General features: G+C 48.3%; 1 protein-coding gene across 2 annotated transcripts in view; it reads right to left on the bottom strand.

Moving 5' to 3' along the window:
• CCDC6 (coiled-coil domain containing 6) overlaps positions 1-26,585 on the bottom strand; it is a 402,320-nt gene that overhangs the window by 58,072 nt on the left and 317,663 nt on the right. For both annotated transcript variants that reach the window (XM_085608834.1, XM_085608835.1), the window contains exon 8: positions 14,819-14,943. In XM_085608834.1, coding sequence (XP_085464960.1) covers positions 14,819-14,943 — 125 coding nt within the window. The remainder of the gene's footprint in view (positions 1-14,818; positions 14,944-26,585) is intronic.

Genomic DNA, 26,585 nt, shown 5'->3' with positions numbered 1-26,585 from the left:
ACATATCCAGTGGCGAGGCACTTTGCTAACATGCACGAGGCTAGGAGTGATAAGTTAACATACTATTGCCTAGATCAGATCCCACTGGCAGAAAGTGGGGGAGATAGAGTTAAAACACTCAGGCAATTGGAGGCCAAACTCATAGTGGAACTGCGTACCAGGACTCCGGGAGGGCTGAACCAGGAGGAGGAACTGTGGTCATTTATTGGATAAGCAGAATAGAAACATGTACAATGCGCTGTACCTTTAGAGCTGGAACTAATGGGGAAAAGCAAGAGCTATGAATAACAACTTAAAATAGAACAGACAGCAGCAATTTGAGTTTGCTCATCCAGAGCTTTATTTTGATACGATTGGATTATGACAATCTAACCACGATAGTTATATGCCCACTCTATTTGGAGGTCAGCATTATCAGATGTAAATAAATGTTTTGGGGCACACTTTTATTAATCGAATAATCAGGGAACAGCTAATTTAGATAGGCCAATGCTATACTGTGACTCATTCTATTTAATGAATTGATTTGATGTTTTCCACTGATTATTTTGTGAAAACGTGGGGTCTAATGTGACATTGCCATTCTGTCTAACAGTAGAGAACATAGTGCCAATATGGTTGACAATTCCCCAAAGCAGTATCCGGTCTCTGCAAGACCGTTTTTTATTTTCATTATTGTATTTTTTCTTTGATTGGAATCCCTGTTAACCAATGAAATGATATGGTTAAATAAGAGGCGTGAGCAGGGAATCACTGACATTGACGAAGGCCAGGAGGCTGAAACGCGTTTGTCAGTAACTTTATTGATCGTGTTTGCAACGAATGAAATAAAACAATTTGAATACTGGTTGGAGTGCGCAGCAATCTTTAAACTGTGGCTGATATATATATATATACACATATATATATATATATATACCCACACATACATATATACACACACACACACACACACCTACATAAAGGCATTGTTGCTTTTTTTGGGCGTCCCCATTTGAAGATGCATCCCCATAGTTACACTATAATAGCGACATTTTGCTTTGTTGGGTGCAGAAAAACCCACGTGTGTTAATATCCAGCCTTCCCCAGAGTGTAAATCTGAAAGGAATTTCAACAGGGCCATAGGTACTAGTGTATGCATGGCACGTGTATCTATGGGTGTGTGACCAAGCCACACTTCTCCTTGACCCCGTGTACCCGGGTGGTTAGTTGAATTCTTTGAATAAGTAGGTTAATATACAGAAGTAACATACCATTGGAACTTTAGCGTTTATAGTGGCTCACTAGAATAAGCTGCTACTGTGCGTGTATTGGTACTTTGTATTAAGAAGCTTCCATTGTCCTATTGTATGTGGCAAACTCTATGGAGCCACATTTACTTTTTTTTCATCTCTAAGTGGAAGTAGTAACTGGAAGTTGTTGGCATAGTACCTGTATTAGTGTGTTCATTCGGCCCATATGTTTTTACTGTGCGTGCTATATGTTACATAGCACAATTTGTTTATAAAGTTCTTGTAGCCCATTTGCACAAGTTGCCTGTGTGCATGTATTAGTAGTTAACTTATGAAACTTGTTTCGTCATTGCATGTGCTAAATGCTTTAAAGTCAATTATTTTCCCAAGCAGCTGTGCTAAATGTTGCACTTGCACCTCTGTTTTTGAGGCACATGTATGGGATAGCTGTGAACTCTTGCTCTCTATTGCCCAAGCTAAAGGATTTGCAGTGAATTATCTTATCAAACTGCTGTAGTAACTGATCAATGTTGTAATCTCACCCGTGTTAGTGCGTTTAGGCACACGTGTTGTGTTACTGTGGGTGCTCTACGTCATATAGCATAGCTTTAAGTGCCAACAAACTTGTGTTTTGAAAAGAAAGATTTTATTCCGCCTCTGAGAAGCCAAGGATGAAAACGTAATGAAGTGCTTTTATTTATTTATTCTTGCAGGAACTGTAATCCTGCCCACCTGTCCCTACTTAGAGGTCAGCTAAGGAATGTGCTTCCCTGAGAGAAGCACCTGATATAGGAGGTCTTTGTGTTCGACATGAAGGCCCCTTTTATGCTCTTAGAATCCATTGTGTCTGACCTGAAAAGGGGGTGGGGGTGCTTTATGGCCTTCACAGTCGCCTGCAAGAAGTTTTTTAGATGTGAGCTGTATCTGGGGCCGCGTTGTAGTTGTGCTGTGCCCGCATATATTACATGTCCGTGAAAATAAGATTGTTTTGCCGGCAGCCACAAGTGGTATTTGGTGCTTTTATTAATGTTTCTTATGCCGATAAGTTAAATACTGGGGAAGTAACGCCCCTGCCGGGCTGATTATTGTTCAAGAGATTTCTTAAGTCTCTTTATGCAAAGCCCCACAATTTTCCTCTTAAGTATAGTACATATTTTAGCAGAGTTCTCAGCTATGTTTGAAACGAAAGAAAGTCCTTCCCCAGATGCACCGTGGTGTACGAAAGCAGCACTCTTTTTATAGGTGAGTCTCAAATGCACTATTAAACCCTCTACAAGTATGTTCCAATGCAATTTGATAACCCGCATATGAAGTGTGTACCAGCACGTTGCAGTAAGCACAGGCACATTAGACAGGCTGGTATATTCCGAATTTGTAGGAAATGCGGCTGACATTCATTAAAGTTTTGCTGAGGCCCAATGTTATCCAATGAGGGATAGGGGGCCTCCGGTTGGTGGCTGCTCACGAGCAGGTAACAAGGTTATAGGAGGAAAGCTTCTGGTGTTAACCTCAGGGCAAAGGGGGATCCGATTTAGCACACAAAGTACACCTACAGCGGCGCCAGAGTGCAGGGTGCTGTTTTGGCATCTGGTGCCCTGTTTTCAACAGGCATTGCTATTTTTGGATTTTGGCCGCAGGCTCGGTCCTGGAAGTCTTCCGGGAGGAACCAACAGCTGGGCAGATAAGCTGGAGGGCTTGGGGATGTAGGTGCACCTCGGGTTCTCTTCTCCAGGGTACAGGGCAGCTGGATTCAGGGGTGTCTTTTGAGGGTTTCACCTTACCGGGCAACTCGCGGTTGGGGGTCTCCGTGCAGAGGCTGCAGGTGACGTCTGGGAGTCCTGGAGGGGTCAACCCACGGTGGACTCGGGCTCAGGAGCGCTGGGGGACCGCGCTGGAACCGGTGGGCCGCTCTGACTCGGGCAGTAGGCGTCAGGGGCAATGGTGGTTCCAGGCGTCAGGTTTCTTTGCTTCCGCAGGCTCCGAGACTTCTTTGGCTGTTTCTTTTTAACAGAGCTGCTGTTCACAGGAGATCGGGTCTTTCTTGAAGGCAGTCAGTCCTCCCAGGGGTTCTGGAGGTCACTGGCTGCTGGACAAGGTGATTTTTGGTGCAGGATCTCTGGGAACTGCAGAAGGGCCGGTAGGGCTGGGGCCAAGTCAACTCTGCAGTCTCCTCTGCCGGGCGCCTTCTTTCGTCCTTCGTAGGTTGCAGGAATGTGTGTTCTTGGTTCAGGACTGCCCCCTAAATACTGTATTTAGGGGGCATTTTAGGGGTCTCTGGGTCAGTAGCCAGTGGGCTATTGACCTTAAGGTGACTACATCTGCGGTGTGCTCATACCACGTGGGGGAGTAGTCACAATCCTTAATCCTGACTGGAGAGTGCCTGCCATCTACAGGATGGCGGGTACTGAAGAGTGGGCCTCATCTCGCCTCCCCCACCTGAGGGGTGGGGTTGGCAGAGGTGTGCACACCTTCTGCACTAAGCAAACTTTTCCCGCCTGTCTTCTAGCCGAAAAGGAGAGGCTGGGAGTCGTGTTACAAAGGCGGCAAAGCCTTTGAAGCTCCCCTGCCACAGATGGCTCTTCCTGGCCTGGGGAGGTGCAACCACACCGCCCAGTAAATCCTTTGTTTCTGGGCTCAGGAAGCGAAGGTTCCCATCCTAGGGAGTCAAACATGTCTCGTGGTGGCAAGGAACCCACCAGAGGCTTGTCGTTTTTCAGGGGGCATCTCTAAGATGCCCTCTGAGTGCAATGTATTATAAATCCTACACTGGCATCAGTGTGGGTTTATTATGCTACCAAACTTCCCAGAATTCGGTAAAGCCATTATGGTACTGTGGAGTTCGTAATGACTAACTCCCAGACCATATACTCTTTATGTCTTTACTGCACTTACAATGTCTAAGAATGGACTTGGACATTGTAGCGGTACGGTGCTCATGCAACTGATCCATCACCACTGGTATAGTGCACCCAGCTAGAGGGGTGGCTTACCTATGCCAGGGCAGTGGCTTGTAGGCATGGCACACACAGGGATGTGTGCCATGTTGACTTCACCTTTCTCTGCACCAAAACAAGCAGCCTTCAATGGCAGTGTGTGTGTGTTAAGGTGCAGGACCTCTAAGGGAGCCACAATATGTGCTGCAGCCCTTAGAGGCCTTCCCTGGTTACAGTGCCCTTGGCATCCATGGTGCCTTTTACAAGGGACTTGCATGTGGCCAGAGAGGTGCCAATTGGGGGTACAAAGATACAGTTTTAGGAAAGAACACAGGCCCTGGAAAACTGATTGGCAGGGATCCAGGGCACATCAAGTCAAAGTGCATCAGAAATCTGGCACAAAGTGTGGGGGGTGTTACTGCAACAGAAACCCAGCATTCTACAATGTCTATCAACGCAAAAACTTCTCGGAATAAAAAACCTCAGCAAACCTGGATTAGCTAATGACCAAATCGTGGTATGCATGCTCTACCAGTGACGTCACATAAGCTCCCCCAGCCCCAGAAAAAGTGATAGATGGTGCTGCCTTCCCTTGTTAAACGCACCACACAGGCTTCCTCGGGTCTTATGGCACAGCCCGCCAGGGGCCTTCCCGGCACACACATTTACTCGCTGCTGTGCCGATCATGTATCAAAGCCACTGCCATTATGATGCTGGCTTCTAGCCCAGCCAACCACTAATACACGCAATAATAATGGGAACAAGATAAAGGCACGCAAGCAGCGTATGCACTGCTGCTCATTCCCGCTGCAATACTCCATGGGAGTTAACTTTTGAAAAAAGGTGAGGCATGCACCAACCTTTAGTCATCTGGAGGCTATGATTCTTGGATATGACAGACCAACGCCAATCCAAAGTGATGGGAGGAGTCAGATCTCACAAAGTAATACAACAGATCATCCTGAAGTGCAAGCAATGTAGGCTCGCCCTAAGGAGGGAAGTGAAAGTGTACTTCTGCTGCATTAGGAATAATGTGAGCAGCGCCAAACAACCTGCTTTGCTCAAGGTTTCCCTCTAATGCAACCTTTCGTAGTACTACCTAGCTCTTTAGAGTTTCTGGTGGGCTTCCTTTCTTGCATGTGTCTGCTGTTATATTTTCCTCAGAAGACTTCACGGCACCTCCGATCTCCAGGGGGGAAAAAATTATCTGAGCTTGCACACACACAAAGGGGGCCTGACCAGAAGGATTGGGTTTCACAATCACCCATCAGGAAAAAGAGAAAAAGCGCTTTCCGACTCCAACCACTAGATGGCAGGATATGTACAGTATGTGAATCTTGAAGTCTATGTTGCAAGACTCACCTCTAGTACAAGACCTCTCATTACTGGCATCAAACTCAGGATTGTGAGGAATTCGGACTCCTGCTCACCACAGACCAGCTTTTGGTGGCTATGATGCATGTAATTTGGAAAGACACCAGGTCCTAATGTATTCCCCATGGAGTCGTTTAAATGCTTGGCTTCGCTCACATATCCTCATCTCCTACCTATGATTGAAAAGGCTAGACATGAGGATGCCCTATCTGAGGAGCTTAAGGGTCTTTGTGCAGAGGCTGCAGGCGACGTCGGGAAGTTCTTGAGGGATCAACTCACGGACTTGGGAGCGCTGGGGGACTCTGCTGGAACTGGTGGGCCACTCAAACTCGGGCCACAGGTGACAGGTCCAGTGGTGGTTCCAGGTGTCTGGTTTCTTTTTCCTCAGCAGGCTCGGAGCCTTTCTTTGGTGTTTCTTCTGAACAGAGCTGCTGTTCAAAGGAGATCCGGTCTTTCTTGAAGGCAGTCAGTCCTCCAGGGGTTCTGGAGTTTGCTGGCTGCAGGACAAGACTAATTTTGATGCAGGATCTCTGGAAACTGCAGACGGGCCGTTAGGGCTGGGGCCAAGTCAGTTCTCTGCAGTCCCCGCTGCTGGGCGTCTTTCGTACTTTTTCTTCTTGGGTTGCAGGAATCTGCTTTCTTGGTTCAGGGGTGCCCCCTAAATACTGTATTTAGGGGGCGTTTTAGGGGTCTCTAGGTCAGTAGCCAATGGGTTACTGACCTTAGGAGGACTACACCCATGGTGTAGTCATCCCACGTGGGGGTGTGAGCACACTCCTTAGTCCTGATTGGGGAGTGCCTGCAAGATGGCAGGCACTGAAGAGTGGGCTTCACCTCGCCTCCCCCACCTGAGGGGTGGAGTTGGCAGAGGTGGGCACACCTGGGCTTGCTAATTATTCCAGTCTGTTTTCCCGCCGAAAAGGAGGGGAGACATGAAGGGGGCCTTCTCCCGATAGCAGAAGAGGCTGGGGGTCGCATTACAAAGGGTGCAAGGCCTTTGAAGCTCCCCTGCCACAGATGAACACCTTGCCCAGGAAAGGCTTTGTTTCTGGGCTTATGGAGCAAAGGCTCCCACTCTAGGGGTCCAGAAGCATGTCTCATGGTGGCAGGCTGGTGTGTACCAGTCAGGGAACCCACCAGAGGCTGGTCGTTTTTCAGGTGGCATCTTTAAGATGCCCTCTGAGTGCATTTTATATTAAATCCCACACTGGCATCAGTGTGGGTTTAATATGCTGAGATATTTGATACCAAACTTCTCTGTTTTTAGTGCAGCCATTATGGTACTGTGGAGTTCATAACGACAAACTCCCAGCACCATATACTCTTAATGGCAGCAATGCACTTACAAGGTCTAAGAATTGACTGTAGGGGTACAAGGCTCATGCACCTGTGCCCTCACCACTAGTAGAGTGCACCCAGCTAGAGGGGTCACTGATCCATGCCAGGGCAGTGGGTTATAGGCATGGCACACAGGGATGTGTGCCATGTCGACTCTTCACTTTGTTCTGCACCAAAACACGCAGCCTGCAAGGTAGGGGGGGTGTGTCTGTGTGTGTGTAAAGGTACAGGACCTCCAAGGGTGGCACTGTAAGTGCTGCAGTCCTTAGAGGTCTTCCTGGTAAATGATACCTGTTCGGCAGGGACCCAGGGCACATCAAGTCAAAAGTGCATCTGTAGTCTGGCAAAAAGTGTGTGGGGAAGGGGGGGGGGGGGGGTGAGTGGTTTAGTGCAACAGAAACCCAGCTTCTCACAGGTGCAGAGCCCGTAGGTGGGGCATTCGGAACTGTCTCGGTGCCGACCTTAGGCCGAAGACAGAGGAGGGACTGAAGCCTTTTTGGAGGGTACTTTTTGAGGCAAAGGGGTATCTTTACTCATGGTACGCTGACTGCGCGTGATGTCTTCTTCAATGTTGGAGTGTTCCTCGGACACGTAGATGTGTTGTTCCTCCTCTGCCTCAGCTACCTGTGCTTTGAAGATCTCGTCGTCATCTTCTCCGTAGAGATCTGGAGCAGAGTATCTGTGTTTTTCGATCGGAACGACCGGCATGCTTCGCAGTTTTGTGTTTGTGTGATAAACACAAATTGGTGTCTAACCAGAGCAAAGGAATTCACATCCGAGCTCGTTGGCGGAAAAAAACTATCTAATAATGAGTCGATGCCAATGCGCACTACCACTGAAAGAAGGAGTCACCTATCTTGTGCCTGGAAAAGACTTCTTCCAACAAAAACAAAGTGCAAACATCCGGACCCAACACTAGATGGAAGACTTATTCAAGGCATGTGATCTACAGCACACATGCCTCGAACCTGTAGATACGTATGCTATATATAGTCTGTAAAGCAGTTCTCTCCCACACAGTGGTTACCTGGAGGATGTTGTTGAGGACTGGAAAAGTGTACAGAGAACAGCACAGCCAACATTAGTTTGTGTGCATGCTAAGACATCCACATAGTAATACTTGATGAAAATGTGTGGAGTAGACCATGTAGCTGCTACAGAGACGTTTACTAGGAAAGCCATAGAGGATCCCTTTTTGCAGGAGGGGTGGCAAAGACCGCTTGACTTTAGCAGAACAGGTTTGGATACATTTGACCAACTATCGTGCTATTTCGGTTATAGAAAGAGCATGGCCTTTTCGTGGTTTGGAAAAGAGACAAGTTGATGTGTTTTACGGAAGGGTGTTGTCCTGTTTATGTAATACACTAGGTTACTTTTGACATCTAGTGTGTAAAGAGCCCTCTCTGCCATTAAATCTGGATGTGGGATGAAAACTGGGAGTTCAATAGTTTGAGGTGGAAAGAGGAGACCACCTTCGGGAGAAATTTGGGTTTGTCCTAAGGACTACCCTATTATCATGATCTTGCAAGAAGCGTACTTGAAGGGTTAGAGCCTGAAGTTCACTCACATGCCTGAAGGAAGTAGTGGACACTGGGTTTGCTACATTCCAGGAGAGGTCCACCACTGGAAGATATTGCACTGAACTTTGGGTAGAGGAATGTATCCACAGGAATTCCTTGTTCGCTTGGTCTCTATGCAGGTCTATCTTGTGGAAGGTGGCGGCCCTGCTGATACTGTGATGCAAGGTGGCAATAAGAAAATGGTTTAGTGGGTAGAGGCCTGGGCCCATATCTACACATAAGTCTATGACGTAATCATCCCATGGATCATCTAAATCACATGTGTCAAATGTGCCTTAAGGAATCAATGGGGTACAAGGGGCACTTAACCCCTTCGGTGCATCGGACAGCCGGGAGCCGTCAGACGCACCAGTGCTCATGTGTGCCGGACACCTCCCGGCAGTCAGCACACATGGCACAAGAAATCACTCTGGGATTCTGGGTAAAAAAATGTGGGGGGATCCAAGCAACCCATATCTCCCTGGACTTCCCAGGGTGTCTAGTTTTCAGAAACGTGTGGGTTTGGTAAGTTTCCCTAGATGGCAGCTGAGCCCGGTGCCTAAAACCCAGGTGTCCCTACTTGCAAATCCAGGTCGTTTTGTGACAGGTAATTTTGATGTCTTCACAATACGTTTTGGGCCCTTGCCTATCGTGGGTACCTGGCCCACCCACACGAGTGAGGCACCATTTTTATCAGGAGACCTGGGGGAACACTGGATGGTGTGACATTTGTGTCCGCCTGGTGATTCCAGAATTTTCCCACACACAAATTTTTAGAAAACGTCGATTTTTTTCAACTACATTTGAGGTTTGCATGGGATTCTGGGTAGGAAAACGTTGGGGGATCCATGCAAGCCATACCTCCCTGGACTACCGCGGGTGTCTAGTTTTTAGAAACGTTTGTTTGGTAGGTTTCCCTAGATTGCCGCAGAGCCTGGGGCCAAAAACTCAGGTGTGCCCCCCCCCCCCCCCCCCCCTTTCAAAACCAGGTTGTTTTGCGATAGGTAATTTTGATGTCTCCACAACACGTTTTGGGCCCTTGCTTGTCACGGGCACTCGACCCACCCATACAAGTGAAGTAAAATTTGTATCTGGAGACTTTTGAGAATGCGGGGTGGGTGGAAGTTTGTGGCTCCACACTGATTCCAGAACTTTCCATCACAGAAATGTGAGATATATATATATGTGACCAAGAGCTTGTTTGCTCGAAACGCGTCTTTTTGCCCTGTGATTAAAGAAAGATTATCGGAAACTGGATTCGTGTGGCTCCTTTCTTGCATCAAAGAAGGATTTGCGAGTTGTTTTGGAATATATATATATATATATATATATATATATATATATATATATATATATATATATATATATATATATATATATATATATATATATATATATATATATATATATATATATATATATATATATATATATATATATATATATATATATATTTTACAAAGTTTGAGATTTGCAAGGGATTCTGGGTAACAGAACCTGGTGAGAGCGACAAGTCACAATGAACAGAAAGGTTGAATGCACACCTCCTTATATATGTGATACTTCCAACTACTCTTAGCCTTGTTGTGGCATGCAGACTGAAGCCCTGGTCTGTCCCATAAAATCAAGGCCAAACTATAGTCCGGTTTTGTGGCATGTTCTTGCGCATCAATCAGTTGCACAGCCGTAGCAGAGAAACTTTTTCCTCTCAATATACCAAAATTAATCGTGTACTCCATGTTTGATCTATATCTTAGTTTAGTCATTATTCAAATTTCCTCCAATTTTGATCGATTCACTCTGAAGGTAGCGTTAATTCACATGATGTTTTCAAATGTCATTGGCATGCCCATCCGGGCCTGATCAGTGGCACGTCTGAATTAACAATTTGTCCTTTGTGGCCTCATGCTTTTAAACCCAATGTATTTCAGGCTCTGTAGCCCTTCATCAGGGGTAACTGAAATAATAAATAGAACACGTAAATATTCGACTCCATTTTACTAAAACTGCTTTTCTTATCTGATTGTCATTTATACTATACTTATACTGTCTAAACTGTAGCCAGGCTGTCCCTTAGGCAACCACAACACCTCTCCATCCAAATGAACTAAATACATTTGTAATTTCAGGCAGATCCAAAGGATGGCCTGAAGCCTCAATGTGGAATATAGGAATTCTTGGTTAATCTCACTGGTATGACTAGTCACGGATCAGTGCGAACCACAATTTGTGGACAAACTGGCAGAACAGGTATCTCACTGAATAGTTGGGTGTATGCTTTTACCGTTAAAAGATATGAACCAAAGACTGGTGGTCAGGATGAACTTTGACTGCTGTTCTTATAAATGGTCACAGTGGCTAAACTGGGTAATACTCTGAAACCACAATGCTATCAACACTCTTGTTGGTCAGTTAATAACCCAATGATTAGTTGACGTCTGTACTCATTGTCAGGAGAGGAAATGCTTTACCAGGCATAAGTCCAAATATTTCTTGCACTTTTTCAAAACAGGAACTTTAAAATTCAGGTCCTGGGAGGAGGAGCCTAGCCTGCAGCCGAGATGGCCGCCTAGCTCTTCGGCTCCGCCGACCCTTGCGCCCTTCGTCGATATCCTGGCAAGAATCCTGCGCCTCCGAGCCCTACGCTTACCTGCGCCACGTTCCTGACCACGTTACTGTGACTCCGGTCGAGAACGGAGCTGCCCCGGCGGAGTTGAGCCCCGGTTTCCATTCCGGCCTTCCAAGCGGTCGCAGCCGGGCCATTGTTTAGTGGGGACGGCCGGCGGCGACAACGATAGCAGCGGCCGCTGTGGAGAGGGAGGAGCCGGTGCACCGGACCTGGAGCGCGGCGCTGGGATTCTCACAGCAGCCTTTTCCAGGCTCGGCTGCCCAGCGCGCCCCGCTCGCAACATTGTATCCGGCTCTCGTATACTGTATCCCGGCCCAGCTGGGAGAGGGCCGGGATCGCTTCTTTGTTGCAGCCTACAGCAGCGGACGCCATCTTCCGCATCGGAAACCCTGGTCTTGCCGGTGGGTTTCCCTGCACCACAGATTCCCCTGTCCTTGAAGCCTCTCCACGACCGGCTGCCTCCACGTTTCCGGCACCACCAGGGCCCCGCAGAGAGCTCATCACTTTCCAGATACCGATGGCTGGTGAGGGGGGCTTGCTTCCCGGGGCGCTCGATGGTTGCTTGCCTAAGATGGCGGACGCAACAGCACCCTCCATCCTTGATCCACCGCTGGGGCTTCGCGACATCCTGGCAGCACTGGAGGACCTGCGGTTGGCCTTCCACGACTCTGCCACTGGTTTGGAGGACCGGTTTGATTGGACTTTTTCAGCTGGCCATGAGGATTCTCCAGTGCGGCATGCTAAGCCACATCTTCAGTCGACTGTCGGTGGATCACCCGAGTTGAGGTATGTGGCAGTGACGGGGGGACGTGTCCCAGTGCCCGCTGCGGTACTCTTCGGCTCTGCCCTGGAGGAGTCTGACAATACTGCTCCCTTGGTATGGCCGGAGCTTGTGTCTCAGACGCCGTTTTGCCCATCTCTTTTGTCCTTTGGTGCCACGTCTCTGAGCGCCCTCCTGGACTTGCTTCCTGTACATCGGCCGGCCGCTACTCTGGAACTTATGCATCGTCCTGCTCCCTGTTGTACTAGCCACGGCATGGCAGTGGCGCATTCTGTGGTCCTTTACTATCGAGCTTCACTCCAGTTTGACTTGTCTTTTACACCTCGACTTCTGCAACGGACTCCATGGTGGCCCATCCCGTCCAGGTTGGCTGTACTGCAATTGGACTCTGTTGGACTGCAGATTCGAAGGGGCCAAGGCTGAGGAAGGGGGTCTTTCTTGTTGCACATTGATACGTATATGGCTGGGACTGGGACTTGTGACTGTTGGAGGTACATGTAGCATGGGTGTCAGGTCGGGGCCTGGGGTTGGGTGACCGCGGATAATCGATTTTGCTTGCATTGAATAGATCCTTGGCCCTCCTCCGATCAACCGTGACATTCTTTTTCTTTTTCTTCTCTTTCTCTTCTCCTACATTTCGGGTACTCTTTCGGGGCGACAGACACACTGCTAGGGGGGGTAGGCCGTAGCCTCTGCATGCGTGTAGGGTGGGGGGTATAGTTCCTTGTTGGGTTTTTTTTTTTTTTTTTTTTTTCTATGGGCCTCCTTTTTCTTTCTTTCTTTTCTCTTTTTCTCTTCTCCCTTTCTACTCTTTACCTTTCTCGCTTGCTCTTTCCTTTCTTCTTTCTTGGGTCGATGGGAGGATTGGGAACGCGTGGGTAGTGCTTGGGGATCGTCATGTGATATGCTTCTTTTCTATCCTGATTTCATTGAGTGCGATTGATTACCTTACGGATAATGCTTGCTGACTCTTCTGATGATCGTTGCCCACTATAGTCCTAACTGCATTGCTTTGATTCGGATCCTTCCAGACCAGTTGCTATGGACTTATTTCAAAACTTTATAAAATTAAACCTCATCATCCTGGCGCTCGGCGGCACAATTGTGTGTAACGTGACCGGGTCTATTCGTGCTTGTACTGATATGCTGCTGAGTTGTATAATTGCTTGCTGATGTGCCCTTTATTGTCGAGGCCGGCCTGAGGGTTGTAGGCCCGTATTTGTCTGCGCATACTGTTAAATAAAGGTTTTCCAAACAAAAAAAAAAAAAACAAAAAAAAAAAATTCAGGTCCTGAAAATCGAGCACAATCATCTAGTCATCTCTCTGTAAGCTACCGGTACTACAGTCAGAATCCTAAAAGTTGAGCAGAAGAGAAACTGAAAGGCCTTAACTGGAAAGGAAGGGAGTTGGAGGTCTGGTTGGTATTAATTAGATGACTTACTTATTTGGTTGGAGTACTGATGGACCTTGTCTGCTGTGGAATTTAAGACATTCTAGCACTCCGTGCTCATGGTCCTGGTAGCAATATTGCAGAGGCCACTGGACAGTACCAGTTTCTAACTTGCCCAGTTTGAGCACATAAACATACTCAGTGCATAGCCAGAAGGAACAGGTTATAGTGGTCAAACATAGGTCAGAGGAGCAGACCCTTGTTAATCACAATGACTAGAGCACTGGTCTGCTGCAAGAAGAGACTACTGAACCAGAACATCTATTTCCCAGACATCCTAAGACACTTACCCACCTTGCCCATGTTTAAGAAAAGTGATTTGTCATTCAAAGTAGGTGCAGTCACCTGAAATGGGCTGGAAAGATAGATGGTAGAGTAATATGCCTTGGTACGGTGTGCTTCCTAATTTAGGGAGACCGTGTACAATGCACATGAAAGAACAGTATTTTATGTGGATAGGTCTGTGGATTACTGCTTTTGTACTAGAGATCCTTATTCTTTTTATTTGCAGCTCAAAAGTTAGAATACTAATATATCACAGTGACCTATGAACTGCCAAAGAGCTTTCATGTTAACTGCATGGTATACGTTATAACGTTTTTGTTTTTCCATTGTCTTACATTATCCTAACGTTGCTAAAAGTGTTTGGATAGAAATACATTATTACTAAAGCTGACCCAAACCACTGAGGTAGGTTTTAAATCCGGAGTATGTGCTTCTGCAGAGCAAATGCTCTTAAAATATACTGTCTAATATTAACACGAGATTGCTACTGATTGTAATGCCCACTGTCTTATGTAACATTTCTTTTAGACTGAGTCACGTGTATAATTCAATGTCTGTTTAGTGTGTTTGACCTAAAGTGTTCTGACACTCTAGCCTGTTTTGAGTAGTGCTATTAAAAAATGAAATGTATGTGAGAGTAGGGCTATGGAGAGATGGGGCACTGTTAGAGGGTGTTAGTGAGGGAATCCGTGGAGGCGGAGAGGGGGTCATTCAGAAAAGAGGCGCCAAAAAAGATCACACCGGGCACCCCCACGCTAAAGCTGGCCCTGCTGCTAACAAACTAACCCTTCAGAAGGAAAAAAATGGAGAGAAATGGCAGGAAAGAAAAATGCTAAAAAAAACAAGACTGGGTAGGACTGGCTACAAATTCAGTTCTCTCAAGAACAACTGGTTCAGAAACGTAGGGCAGATAAAAAAAAAAAACACACAAACAGTAGCTAAAGAGCACAGGAATGATGGTATGCCACAAATGAACACCCAAGTACACCAAACAAACTTCAAGATTTAAACAGCTAAAGTAGACTGCTGCTAGTACTGCCACTAAATGGAAGCGCTACTCAGAGGCTGAGAATGTGATAGGACGACATTAAACAACAACTTTCACTTTCCAAGAACACTAGATTACAGGAGTATACACAGCATGTAAATCAACAATTCATTCTTGTAAACCAAATTTTTCATGTATTTTAATCTCATCTGTCAAAGCGAATATCTAGTCCTTTAACAATACTTACTGCGATGGCATGAGAGGGCCCCATGTGTTGCACGTGAAGACCTGGTGAGTTATAGTAAGACATTCCAGCTCTAGGAAGTGATGTTGGAGGAGTAAAACCAACATTGTGACTTGGATAAGGTAAACCTACAATTTTAAAAGCAAGAAAAATCAATAAACAGCACTACTATTCGCTATTTTCACATGTTAACAATTCCAATTCAATCATCAAATTTATATTGCAAAAGTTAAAAAGTTCGGCAATTTATCAGATCCAAGAAAGCCTCATACTTTGAGCCAAAACAAAGGTTCTCAGTAATTTTTACTATTAAAGAAAAGTTACTTACCTGACTGCAAAATGCTTTTGCTTTAGATTCTTGTTTTGAAATATGTCCAGAAGATAAACTGGGGTCATGTGGCATCAAAGATACCTTATAGAAATGGGCCATAATCCATTACCAGGTGAATAATTCTGCTAAGCATTTAAGGCATTACATGCGTTTCTTGGCTTCACTTCAGGATTTCCTACACCCCTTTACCTATCCAATACAGGAAGGTTACCATTTGACCTCAGACGGTCCTAAAAGCGGAAAATCTGGTGTACACACGCACCTATCAGAAATATTGTAAAGTTGGCTAAATGGCTCAATAAGGAAATATATACATGGCAGAGATATGGGTTATCACTGTTACAAATGTGTTTAGTGATAACCCCCTAGAGATATCGTAGGGTTTGAGCATCATTAAACACATTTTATTACTGCTGCCAGTTACTTCTAATAGACAACGACATTGGATTACCCACCGTTTTATTTAATCTTAAAGTCGAACTTGCCCATGTAGTCTGACCCTAGAAATGCACCTGAGAAATTACCATATGTATGTGTGTTACATGCTCAGCCAAGGCTCAGGGCCCCAGGGGTGCCAGGGCAGCACCGTCATTGTGATTGGCAGTCCCTTTGCTGCTGAGGGGCCTATGCACTCGTGCACCAGACACCTGTTCAAAGGTGTGCACGGGAATTATACAAAGCTGGCAGGGACAGTTCACTAAACATTAGCGCCTCGTGCCCATATTGTATATATGTCAAAGCCATGGACGGCAGGAAGTACGAAAAGGAGAGGGGGCTCAGCATGAGTGACTTTCCCTACCTGCATCCCCTGACCCCCACAGGGAGCATGGAGCTGCTGTGTGCTGCCAGCACCCTGCCCGGCTAGAGCCAGTGACGTCACGGGCAGACCAATCCCAGAATCCTAGAGGAAAGTACACGGAGGAGCAGCATATACGAGAAGGGTGAGAGCTGAGATGAGAGAGCGAGCGAGCGAGCCAGTGTGAGCGGAGCTTCAAAGTACTTTCCTCTAGCTTCTATCCCCCCCCCGGATATTGCAGCATAGATTTGGAACTTTTGTGGCGTAAAAAGGAAATGTTGCACACAACGGATTTATTGCGGCCTTTTTGGGACAAGTTTAATTATTATACTAGCTTTTTTTTGTCTTATTCATCTTTTTTGAGATGGCTCAGTGAGCTATTCCTTCTCAATATGTCCATTGTGAGAGCCCTGAAGCCCATGGCCCCTCCCACGGACCCATTTACCTGGCACGATGCTTCTGCTCCCTGCATCCCTTCTTCTACCTCTTCCTTCCCAAAAGAGTGTGCCAATTTTCGAGATACTGGTGTAAGGGCTAAAATCTGCAGCACGGACTGAAAAGCTGTGCATGTTTCTAGCTATTCCAATGAGCTTGACACCCTTTCCTTGCTGTTTGACATTCAAGCGGTAGCTGGGTGACAAGGGTACCTCTGTGTGGGCTCCCCAATCCACCGCAGTACAGCATCATTCCAGGTGAGGCTGTTATTGGGGGTGGTGGCAGCGGGGTGGGTGCATGAATAAACTTCTAAAGTGCGTGCCCAAAAGCCCAGTTCGGCAGGACAGAACCGTTTCAGATAACCTTGTAGAAGAGGAAAGAAGTTGGTTCTGCAAAGAACCCTTGACGAGATGAGACCCTTGACTGGGCTGCTGGACCGGTCCCTCCCATGACCTCTCTCAGCGAGGTCCTTTGAGTTATGCTACGAGTCATTAACCTCCATCAGCAAGTCAGTTATTTGCCGCTTCAGATGTCACTGCAATTTCTCCCACACCAATCACTCCAGTTAACCCCTTCAGGTACTCACAAGTTACACTATCAGTCAGTCTGCTTACTTTCTTGCTGAGCGAAGTCTTCCACCTCAACAACCACTAAGCTCTGTCTGACTCGATGGCTCAGTTTGTCCTCGACCTGATTTGCCCCCAGTCGGATAGAAAACACGCCGTTTTGGGCGCCTCCTTGTCCAGGGGTTGCATGCACCGACTATTAAAAATGTTCTAGTAGTTGCTGTCCTATATAACTACCTTAAAATATAAAAAATCAAGCAGAGCTCTGGTGAAAGGATATGGCTTAACAGCTAGCGCAAGCGACTTTGAAGCGGGGGAGCTAGGTTCGAGTCTGCGGAGGTTCAAACGACCTATGATTCAGAGCAAATCACTTAATTCCCCCAAGCCCAAAATGAATGTGTCAGTCTGTAATGCAACTGGCGCTCACGTAAAGCGCTCTGATACATTGGGGTCCAGTTGGCGGGCGCTATATAAAACTGTGAAACAAAAAGCGCTCGACCGCATCGCGCAAACCTAACAAAACGTAGAATTAAAACTCCGCAAAGAACATGCTGTGACAAAACAGGGAGACACTATTTAAAGAGCAACGTCTACAATCAACCCCCTCCCTGTTACTTTCTTTCTCGGGGTGTTGAATGTGGGTGGACGTGCCTTAGTAAAAGATACAACTAACAAGTGTCCACTGGCCCCGTGTCATAAGAGTACGTTGCAGTCAAGTCGTATCTCTTTAAGACAAGGCACTACACATGTTGGGATTTGTAGTCCCAAACTATTACTGTGACAGTTAAACGTCAAGACCTTGGCGTGCATGGACGGTACTATTGGTTGAAAACACATTATTCCAATGATTTTGGCGTGATGTACGTATGAACAGATGCTCGCATGCCTGCTGGCCAGACGCCATATTTACCGGGGCACTGTCTGCTGGAGAAGACAATTGGACACCCATCATGTGCATAAAACTCAACAGTTTGCTATTTCCCTAAATACTTTTAGAAGAAGGTTCGATATAAAAGGCAGTCATTTTTGCTAGGGGGAGGGGGGTTTATTGGCAATTTTGTGAGAGGTGAGTGTGATTGTACCTTGACCGTCATCCCCTGGTTGTTTTGAAGGAAGGTCTACTAGTAACTAAAGTCTAGTTTAAAGAACCTACACGGCCTATGTTCTATACTTCTTATAAGGGGCAATAGTGCCCCCAAGCGGTAATGTAGAATATGGCGCCAACAATACAAACACGCGCGTGGTGGGAGTGTGTGAGCGCGTGGTGGGAGCGTGTGAGGCAGAGAGGAGACACCATGCGTGTGCACATTGCCTGTCCGTGCACGCACATGGTTGGTCTCCCTTCGCGCATCAAACCGACAACAATAGTCTAGCCAAGGCGAAGCAGCGCATGCGCTGCATTAGCTAGGCGAGACCTAAAAATGGCAGGCTCAGGCCTGGAGGCCAAACGATTGAAACCTACAGCTGCACAGGTAAGCTGGGATGTGCTGGGGCGTCAGTAGACAGTTGGTAGATCTCAAGGCTCAGGGGCTCTGGGGTGTTCTTTAGCATCTGAAGTCAGCTTACCAGTGCGGTAGCGGGAGGTGCTTGCGTGGGCGTGCGGGGGTCTTCATTGTGCAGAGGCTGGGCTGCAACGTGGCGTCCAGCAGGGGTCGACCTACAAGGAACTCTTGCTTAAGATCGCGGAGTAACCTTTTCTGGACCGGTGGGCCTCTTGGACTTGGGCTGTGGGCGTCAGTTGCAGAGGTTCCATAGGCAGAGCTTTGGTCTTTAAACTTGGTTTTCTTCTGGACAGGTCCAAGGGAGATCAGGAGTCTTTAGAAGACAGGCAGTTCTCCAAGGGTTCTGGAGGTCACTCTTCTTCAGCAGGGCCTTTGAGGGCTGCAGACAAGACGGTAGGGCTGAGGCCATGAAGTACCTTCAGTCTTCGCTACTGCACGGCTCTTCTTTGCCCCCTTTTTCGTATGTCGCCGGTAATCGGAGGATTAAGGTTCGGGGAGTCCCCAAATACTCAATTCAGGGATTTACAGCGATTATACGGTAGTAGCCAATGAGCTACTTACCTTTAGGGTGGCCATACCATTGTATGTCCTCTTCCTCTAAGGTGGGGGCATACCTCACACATAAATACCTCACTATAGCCCTATTGGCTAAAATCCTCCAAAACAATATAGAGAATTTTCAAAGGATGGGGTCACTGCAGCTCAGGACACATTAGGGTTGGTACTGGCTGAGAGGGGACACCTCTCCTGCTTACTAATTTTACCGCCGACCTTACTGCCAAAAGTGGGGCTGGTTCAGGGGGCTGGCATATCCACCACCTGGAGAGGTCCTTGTCAGCATAACAAAGGATGGGAAGCCTTTGAGGATCACCACCCCCTCAATGCTGTTTCTGCTTGGGGTAGGTGTGAAGAACCTCCACCCAGAGCCGCTTTGTTTCTGACACACAAAAGCAAAAGGCTCCCATCCCAGGGGTCAGAAACATGCCCAGAAGTGTCAGGCTGGTGCAGACCAGTCAGACACACACTAGTAATTTGGTAGGTTTGCAGGGGGCATTTCTGGGGTGCCCTCGGAGTGCATTTATTAATGCATCCAACACTGACACCAGTGTGGGCTCATTAATCTGAGATGTTTCGTACCAAACATCTGGGAATTCGGATAAGCCATCATGGAGCTGTGGAACTCAGATTGACAAGCTCTCAGCACATGTACTCAGAATGCCTTATATGTGCACTTATGCCTACAAATTGACTTCAGACACTTTTGGGGAATATCTGCTCATGCAGGTGTACGAGTTACTTACCTTCGGTAACGATGTATCTGGTAGAGACGTTGTCTAGCCGCAGATTCCTTAACTTAAATTTATCCCCAGGCGTCTGACTGGATCCGGAAAAGTTTTGCAGCAACATCTCAGCGCACCGGGGGTTGGCGCCACACGGCCCGCCCTGACGTCATCCACGGACGTGACTTTAGCGAGGTCATAAGTCCCTCCCAGCACGCTGACGTCAGTGTTCTGAGAAACCTTTCTACGGCACAAAGCGGAGCCACCAACAAAACCGTGAAAGTATGGGAACAGTGTGCGAAGGAGAAAAAAAAATCTGTAAGACAAAGAAATCGAATGGTGCATAACACCATCATAAAGGACCGTATCCGACACTATCTACTTACAAACCAAGAAGGAAAGGATAGAGCAACACTGAGAAACAACCCCGCAAAGCGAAGCATGGACCCTCCCCAGAGGCTGAGTACCAAGGGAAGAATATCCAGACAGACTTATTACAACAAAGAACTGTGCCGGCCAACAAGGGAGGAGCACAGGAAGAACAACAATTTACTGCGAGAAGGCATTACAAGAATGGCACATCCCCTATAGTAAACGGAAAGCTGAATCATAGCCCAGTAGATCCCAAAAGGACAGCTGAATAGGAGACAAGATCCCCAAGTAGAAAGAGGAGGCGGGAGGGAGGGAAAGTAATAGAAGATCCCACACTGGAAGGACCAGGTTGAAGGAATGCAGAGAAAAGGAAGAAGAAGAATCTCCCGGTGAAGGCGAAGCACTGGTGTACAGAAAGAGAAGCCACCTGGAGGAAGGTGGCTGCATATTGGAAACCATAAAAGGGTTGCACCAAATTTAACACCTTGGATGAAGACCAGCGCCAACTGATAGGAGGCAAAGCAGAGAAACACGCCTGGCAAGGTCCTCGCAGAACGGGGAGGATGGGTGGGCGTTAAGGAATCTGCGGCTAAACAACGTCTCTACCAAAGGTAAGTAACTCGTACATCTGATAGAGACATCTAGCCGCAGATTTCTTAACTTAGAATAGATACCACAGCCATTCCCTAGGGGGAGGGAGGTATGCAACAGAACAATAGAAAGTGCCCAAGAGCGATGGACTAAGGGGAAAGCTGTGGCGGTGCAGCCAGTCAGCAACCCAAGCAGCTCGTAAGAGCAAAAGGTAACAGGAGGCGAGGCATCACAAGACTGCCAAAATGGCACGAGACCATACCTGTGTGAGTATAAGATGTAGAAACGGCACCAAGCCATATCCCAGAACGGAAGAGAGTACATAATGAAGAGAGGAAGGAGAACTACTCCCAGAGCTGCATAATGCAATAACCACTCCCAGAGCTCAATGGCGCAGTAAATTGACAGCAACCAAGCAAGAGGACAACATGGAGAGACGTACCCAGAGCCTACCAAGCGAGCCCACGCAAGGGAGGCCAGACAGGCACCATCCAGGAAGCGAAGGGCAAGAGGCAGGAACAAATCGGCGCCTCAGAAGCACAGGCGGAAACATAAGACACGCCAAGGGCACAGTTAGTCACTAGAACGCAACGGGCAGACAGTACCATGTTGAACCACACCGAGGCGGGGCACATCGAGAACATGCACAGACAGCTACAACAAGGTGGAGTAGCTATGTTGAGTACGGGACTGCCCAGCAAGGCAGTTTGAAGGCCAAGGGGAGAACACTCCTGGAAGACAGAAGCGCAGGGCGCAGCACCTGGGACCACCTTCATCAGAGGCACACCCGCAGGCACACCGAACACAGATGAGGGCAACACCCAAAGGAAAAAGACATCCAAAGAGTGTGGCATCAGAGGCACTGAAGGTGCCTATAGGAACTGTGAAGAACACACACAGCTGTTGAGAACAACATCAGATCTCCAGACAACCACCTCTGAAACGGAGGGGAAATGCACCCCCACAAAAGAGAGGGACTGTGCAGTACATGAACGGGACAGATAAGACCCTAGAAAAAGCATCCAGGAGCAGAGGCCCACCTCAGGGAGCGGAACCCTAGGAAAACTTATTGCGGAAGATGGAGGAACATGCACCAAAGTGCATCATAAACGTAAGACAAAACACCGCCGTGCAGAACGATGGCAAGCCTGAGTATAAGGCACCCAACTTCTCCCCGAAATAACGAGGATATAGGACCAGACCACGCAGAAGCAAAGAGGTGGAGGTGTGTAGAAAGGGATACCCAACGGTCAATCCGAGGATAGATCTATATCAAAAGGGGCCCCGCCACGAGACCAGGTAGCTGCGGGTACGATAGGATGACACGCCTGATGCACCTGGGGCAGGAGGCAGCTTCGTTTTGAAGCGTGTTGTAATACACTGAAAAGAGATAGTACAAGGAACAAACCCCTAGAAGAGGAGAATGAGGCACACATGCAAGGCTGAAGCAACGAGAGACCTGTGGCGTGTGGAGACAGTGCCAGAAGGCACAACACTATAAACCGTCCAACGGTAACAAAATAGCGTTAGTAGGCATAGGGAACCCAAGGGGACCTCCACGCCTGCCTGGCGCAGAGCGGAGCTACACAATAGCATACAGGTACCCCACCTGGAGTATATCACACCTCCAAGAAAAACAGGGGAACACCTTAGGGTAACCACAGTCAGAGGACAGAACAACCTGTGGAACACCGCCACAGTAGGCTTACTGCCAGCCCAAAAACACAGTCCAACAGGCAGACATTAAATGAAAGGGTAACCAACACAGGATATGACAACGTGACACCTGCTAAGTACAGACCTATTGGGGAGGGCGAAAGCCCGCAAGGAGGCACCGAACTGCCGAATCTGCGTGGGCATCAAACAAAAGGACCCCATAAAAGGGCAGGTCAACAAGGCGTGCCCGGATATTCTCCGGGAAGACGCCATCCCGCAACCAAGCATGGTGTCGTAGTGCAACCGAACCAGCCATAGCTCGGCCTAAGGAATCAGAGGTATCCAGGGCCAAGCGGATAGTAAATTCCGCCAGATCACGGCCGTCACGGATAAGACGGAGGAGGTCAACACGAGCACCCTCAGATGTGAAAGACTGAAAAGACAGAGTCCCAAAGGGCAGAAGTAGCCCAAGCCAAGACACACACTGTATTGAGTGATCGAAGTTCTGCGCTAGTGGAGGTGAAAATATTACGACCCCACGACTCAAGCCATCTGGACCCCTCAGAGGGAGGAAGCAGCAACTGAGGCAAGGAGGGAAAAGCAGCTTGCAGAACCAACCCCTGAACGTCTGGATGACCAGATAAGCAAACTGGATCATTTGGAGCGGGCGGTGGCGGTGCATGACAGAACGAGCCACCGGATCTCCCGATGCCGGCCAAGCTCAGGGGTTCAGAAGGGCCTCATAAAGAGAAGCTTCGAAAGGCCGAAGCGGCTCTACATTTCCCGAACCGTGGTGGAGGACATCCAACAGAGGGTCAACAGGCAGAGGGACCGAAGGGGGCTGCATACTCAGAATGCGGGCGGCCATTGAAACAACTCTTAGAAATGCTGTACCAGCCTTGGTAGCCCTTCGAGGAGGGGACAATAACTCATCTGTGGGTGAGGGGTGTAAACTGAGCCTCCCACCCCAAGCAGGGTTTCCGATAAACGGAAGATGAGACAAATGTCCAAATGAAGGAAGCCCCATGGACGAAGGAGGGTCCTGATGGGGTTCCTGAGGAGGCGGAGTCTGCTGGAGCCACAAATTTCAGGGGGGGGGGGGCAATGATGGATCAGGCATTGCCGGACGTTGGGGTATGCGGCACAGTAGGGGTGCTATGGGTTGTAGAGGGGGACCCAGCCGTGCCGCACCCCGACAATGCCATATCTCCATCATCCCTAGAGGAAAGGGGCTCAATCGGCGCCAGGGGTGGACCATACCGGCGAGGCCATCGGACACCCTGCACGTAGCGGAGGGTCCAAGGACGCCCTAGGGAGAGGAGGGGACCCAAGGGAGGCCTGCAAGGCCACGGCATAGGCCACCATCTGGGTCCGAGTCACCCCTCGCCCTGGATAGGGGAGGAACAACTCCCGGGGGCGCACGTCCAGAGAGATCCGGGAACTAGTGCCCCCGACAACAGAATGAAGGGAGGTCGAGGACCTCGGCGACATGCGCTGGGACTTACCAGGAAGGGGCAAGCAACACACATGGGAACCAGACTGCAACCAACGCCACAAACGGAACCCACTGCCTCTGCGACCTGCCGCCGAAGAGGCGGTCAGGGGCCGTGACGACTCCGACCAGGAAAGGCTATCCTAAAGTAACTTCATCCGGCGCTCCTGCCGGAACTTCGGCTTGAGCTGTTGGCAGGCATCGCAATCCACATGCAGATAAGGTGTGGGTCCGTCGCGGACATTTGCCGCGAACAGGAGGTACACATTTTAAAGCCTGAAGGCATCGCACACTGTTCCAAACGTGAAGCCGGGAGGAACTTGTATCACCTCGCTGACGTCACGTCCGTGGATGACGTCAGGGCGGGGTCGTGTGGCGCCATCCCTCAGCACGCAAAATTTTCCAGATCCAGTCTGACGCCGGGGAATAATTCTAAGTTAAGGACTCTGCGGCTAGATGTCTATCAGATATGCTCTCACAAGAGGTATAGCGCACCCTGCCTTAGGGCTGTAAGGCCTGCTGTAGGGGTGACTCACCTAAGCCTCTAGCGATGCTAGTAGGCCTGGCAAGCAGGGATGTGTGCCAGGTCGACTTCACTTTTATCTGCACCAAAATACGCAGGCTGCAGTGGCAATGTGCATGTTTTTGGTGAGGGGTCTCTTAGGGTCGCACAATACAAGCTGCAGCCCTTCAAGACCTTCTCTTGCCACAAGGCCCTTGGTACCACTGGTACCTTTTACAAAGGACTTGTATGTGAGCCAGCGGTGCGCCAATTGTGGAAAGACAGGTACAGCTGTGGGAAAAAACAGAGGCACTGGGAACCTGGTTAGCAGGAACAAAGTGCACATTCAGTCAAAGATGCATCAAAGTCAGGCAAAAAGTGGGGGTAACCATGCTAAAAGAGTAATTTCCTACAATCTCCATAACACCCTGGCCAACTGACACACACATACATTTTGATACTCCAACTTGGCAGTTTGAACTTTTCACCTGGTTAGGAAGAGTACCTCCTATCAATATGACAAACAAATTAATGGAGAATAACGTTAAATAAGACTCCTCCCCACCTTAACACCAATCAATATGCACGCGCATCAAGGACACCAGTTAAACAATCTTTAAAGCGGTCAGGCGCTAGGAACACATGCATGTCATTCTTGGTGGGATCAACATTTTAAGGCTTTGATGATGTTGAAAAACAACCTATAAAAGTTGGACAAATCTTGGCCAACAAGTGCTTAAATGAGCTGAACAACTTCATTGCTCTGTGCAGGAAGGCTGGATCAGTGGGAGAACCCTTATGCTCATAGCATACGAGGTTGTAACACATGCTCTGCTTATTCCTGCCATCTAGCCTTGGGGTGCACGTTACAAGTTGGTTTCTTCTAAGAAAATATTTCGAGTCACGAGGTCTAGGTGACTTCTCTGGTAGACGCGCACAGTCCTAGACTCCATTGTTGGATTGTTTTTCGCCACCATTGGATTTAGATGTGGTCCAGCATAGCCCCGGTTCTATTAGTTTGTCGGTTTCAGTCGCGGCCATGAGTCCTCCATCCTACACTTCATCCTTGAATCTAATTGACGATGAGTGGCTAGGTCTCCTGGCCTTTGGGACCCTTCGGGCCACTGTGAGCTCAAGACTATTCTTCGGAGAATGAAGACTATCTTAAGGCAATGGAGCAGATGCCCTTCAAGATATGCCCCCAGTGCCAATGTACCTGGGCCGACCTCCACGTTGCCTCCAGCTTGTGCCTCTCGCTGGAGCATGACGAGAGCTGCTGCAACTGTTCGGTGTTTCACAGCAAGAAGCCTCACAACAGCTTGCTGAGAAGGACGGTGAGCACACAGCAGGGTGGTTCAGTCATCTTCTGTGAAGCTCAACATCTTTGTTGAGTCCAGCCTCCTGGGCACTGAGCAAGAGGAGACTGCGGGCGTTGTACCAGTTAGCAAAGCTCCCAGCCCACCAGACAAGCCCATTATTCATTGGCTCCAATGTTCGAGTCAGGCCAGTATTTCCTGGGATAGAAAGAGGCGGCTCCTAAGGACACTCCATTCACCTTGGCCGGTACACACCATACGCGAGTACTTTCAATGTCCCAGCCCTCACCATTCCTCAGTGGCAGCTGCACCTCTGAGCCAAGCACCGTTTCTCAGAGGGTTGTGCTTCCAGTCCGGTGCCGAAACCACACCACCTTCGGATGCACCATCTCCTCCAAGCGCTGGTCAACATCAAGCCAAGGCCTCTGAGCCGAGGAGAGACTCTGCCAAGGTACTCAATCCTCAACCAGCCATCAGTGACAAGTCAAAACCAACTCCACAATCGAAGCCAAAAGTCACAAAAGCGATAATCAGTGCCGAAGCCAGCAATGAAACTGCAGAAAACCCCATCCTCAAGGGGCTTCAACAAGAGCTGGATAGACAGAGAAGGATTGTCATTCATCCACACACAGGCAAGATTTTAGCTTCCGACAAGGTCCTGCCAAAGAAATCCAAATTTACCTTTGAGGAAGTCCAACCCTCAAACACTTCTCTGCCCCTCTTGTCCCAAAGAAGCCTAGGGACTAAACTTCTGTTGCTCATCCTTCAACACCTCCTGCATCTTTACCTCCACCATCACCACCTCTTATGCCTTCTCCTCAGGGGTCCACAGAGTCTTACTCTGGCAGCCCAAGCCTCTATTCTACAGCTGAGGACTTTGCCCGGTTTACCCTGGTGTTTCTGGAGATCTGTTGGTGGACTATGATGTGGA

The sequence above is a fragment of the Triturus cristatus genome, chromosome 1_2, assembly GCF_964204655.1.
Source record: "Triturus cristatus chromosome 1_2, aTriCri1.1, whole genome shotgun sequence".
NCBI classification, from domain to species: domain Eukaryota; kingdom Metazoa; phylum Chordata; class Amphibia; order Caudata; family Salamandridae; genus Triturus; species Triturus cristatus.
This window is presented reverse-complemented; position numbering and strand designations above follow the sequence as displayed.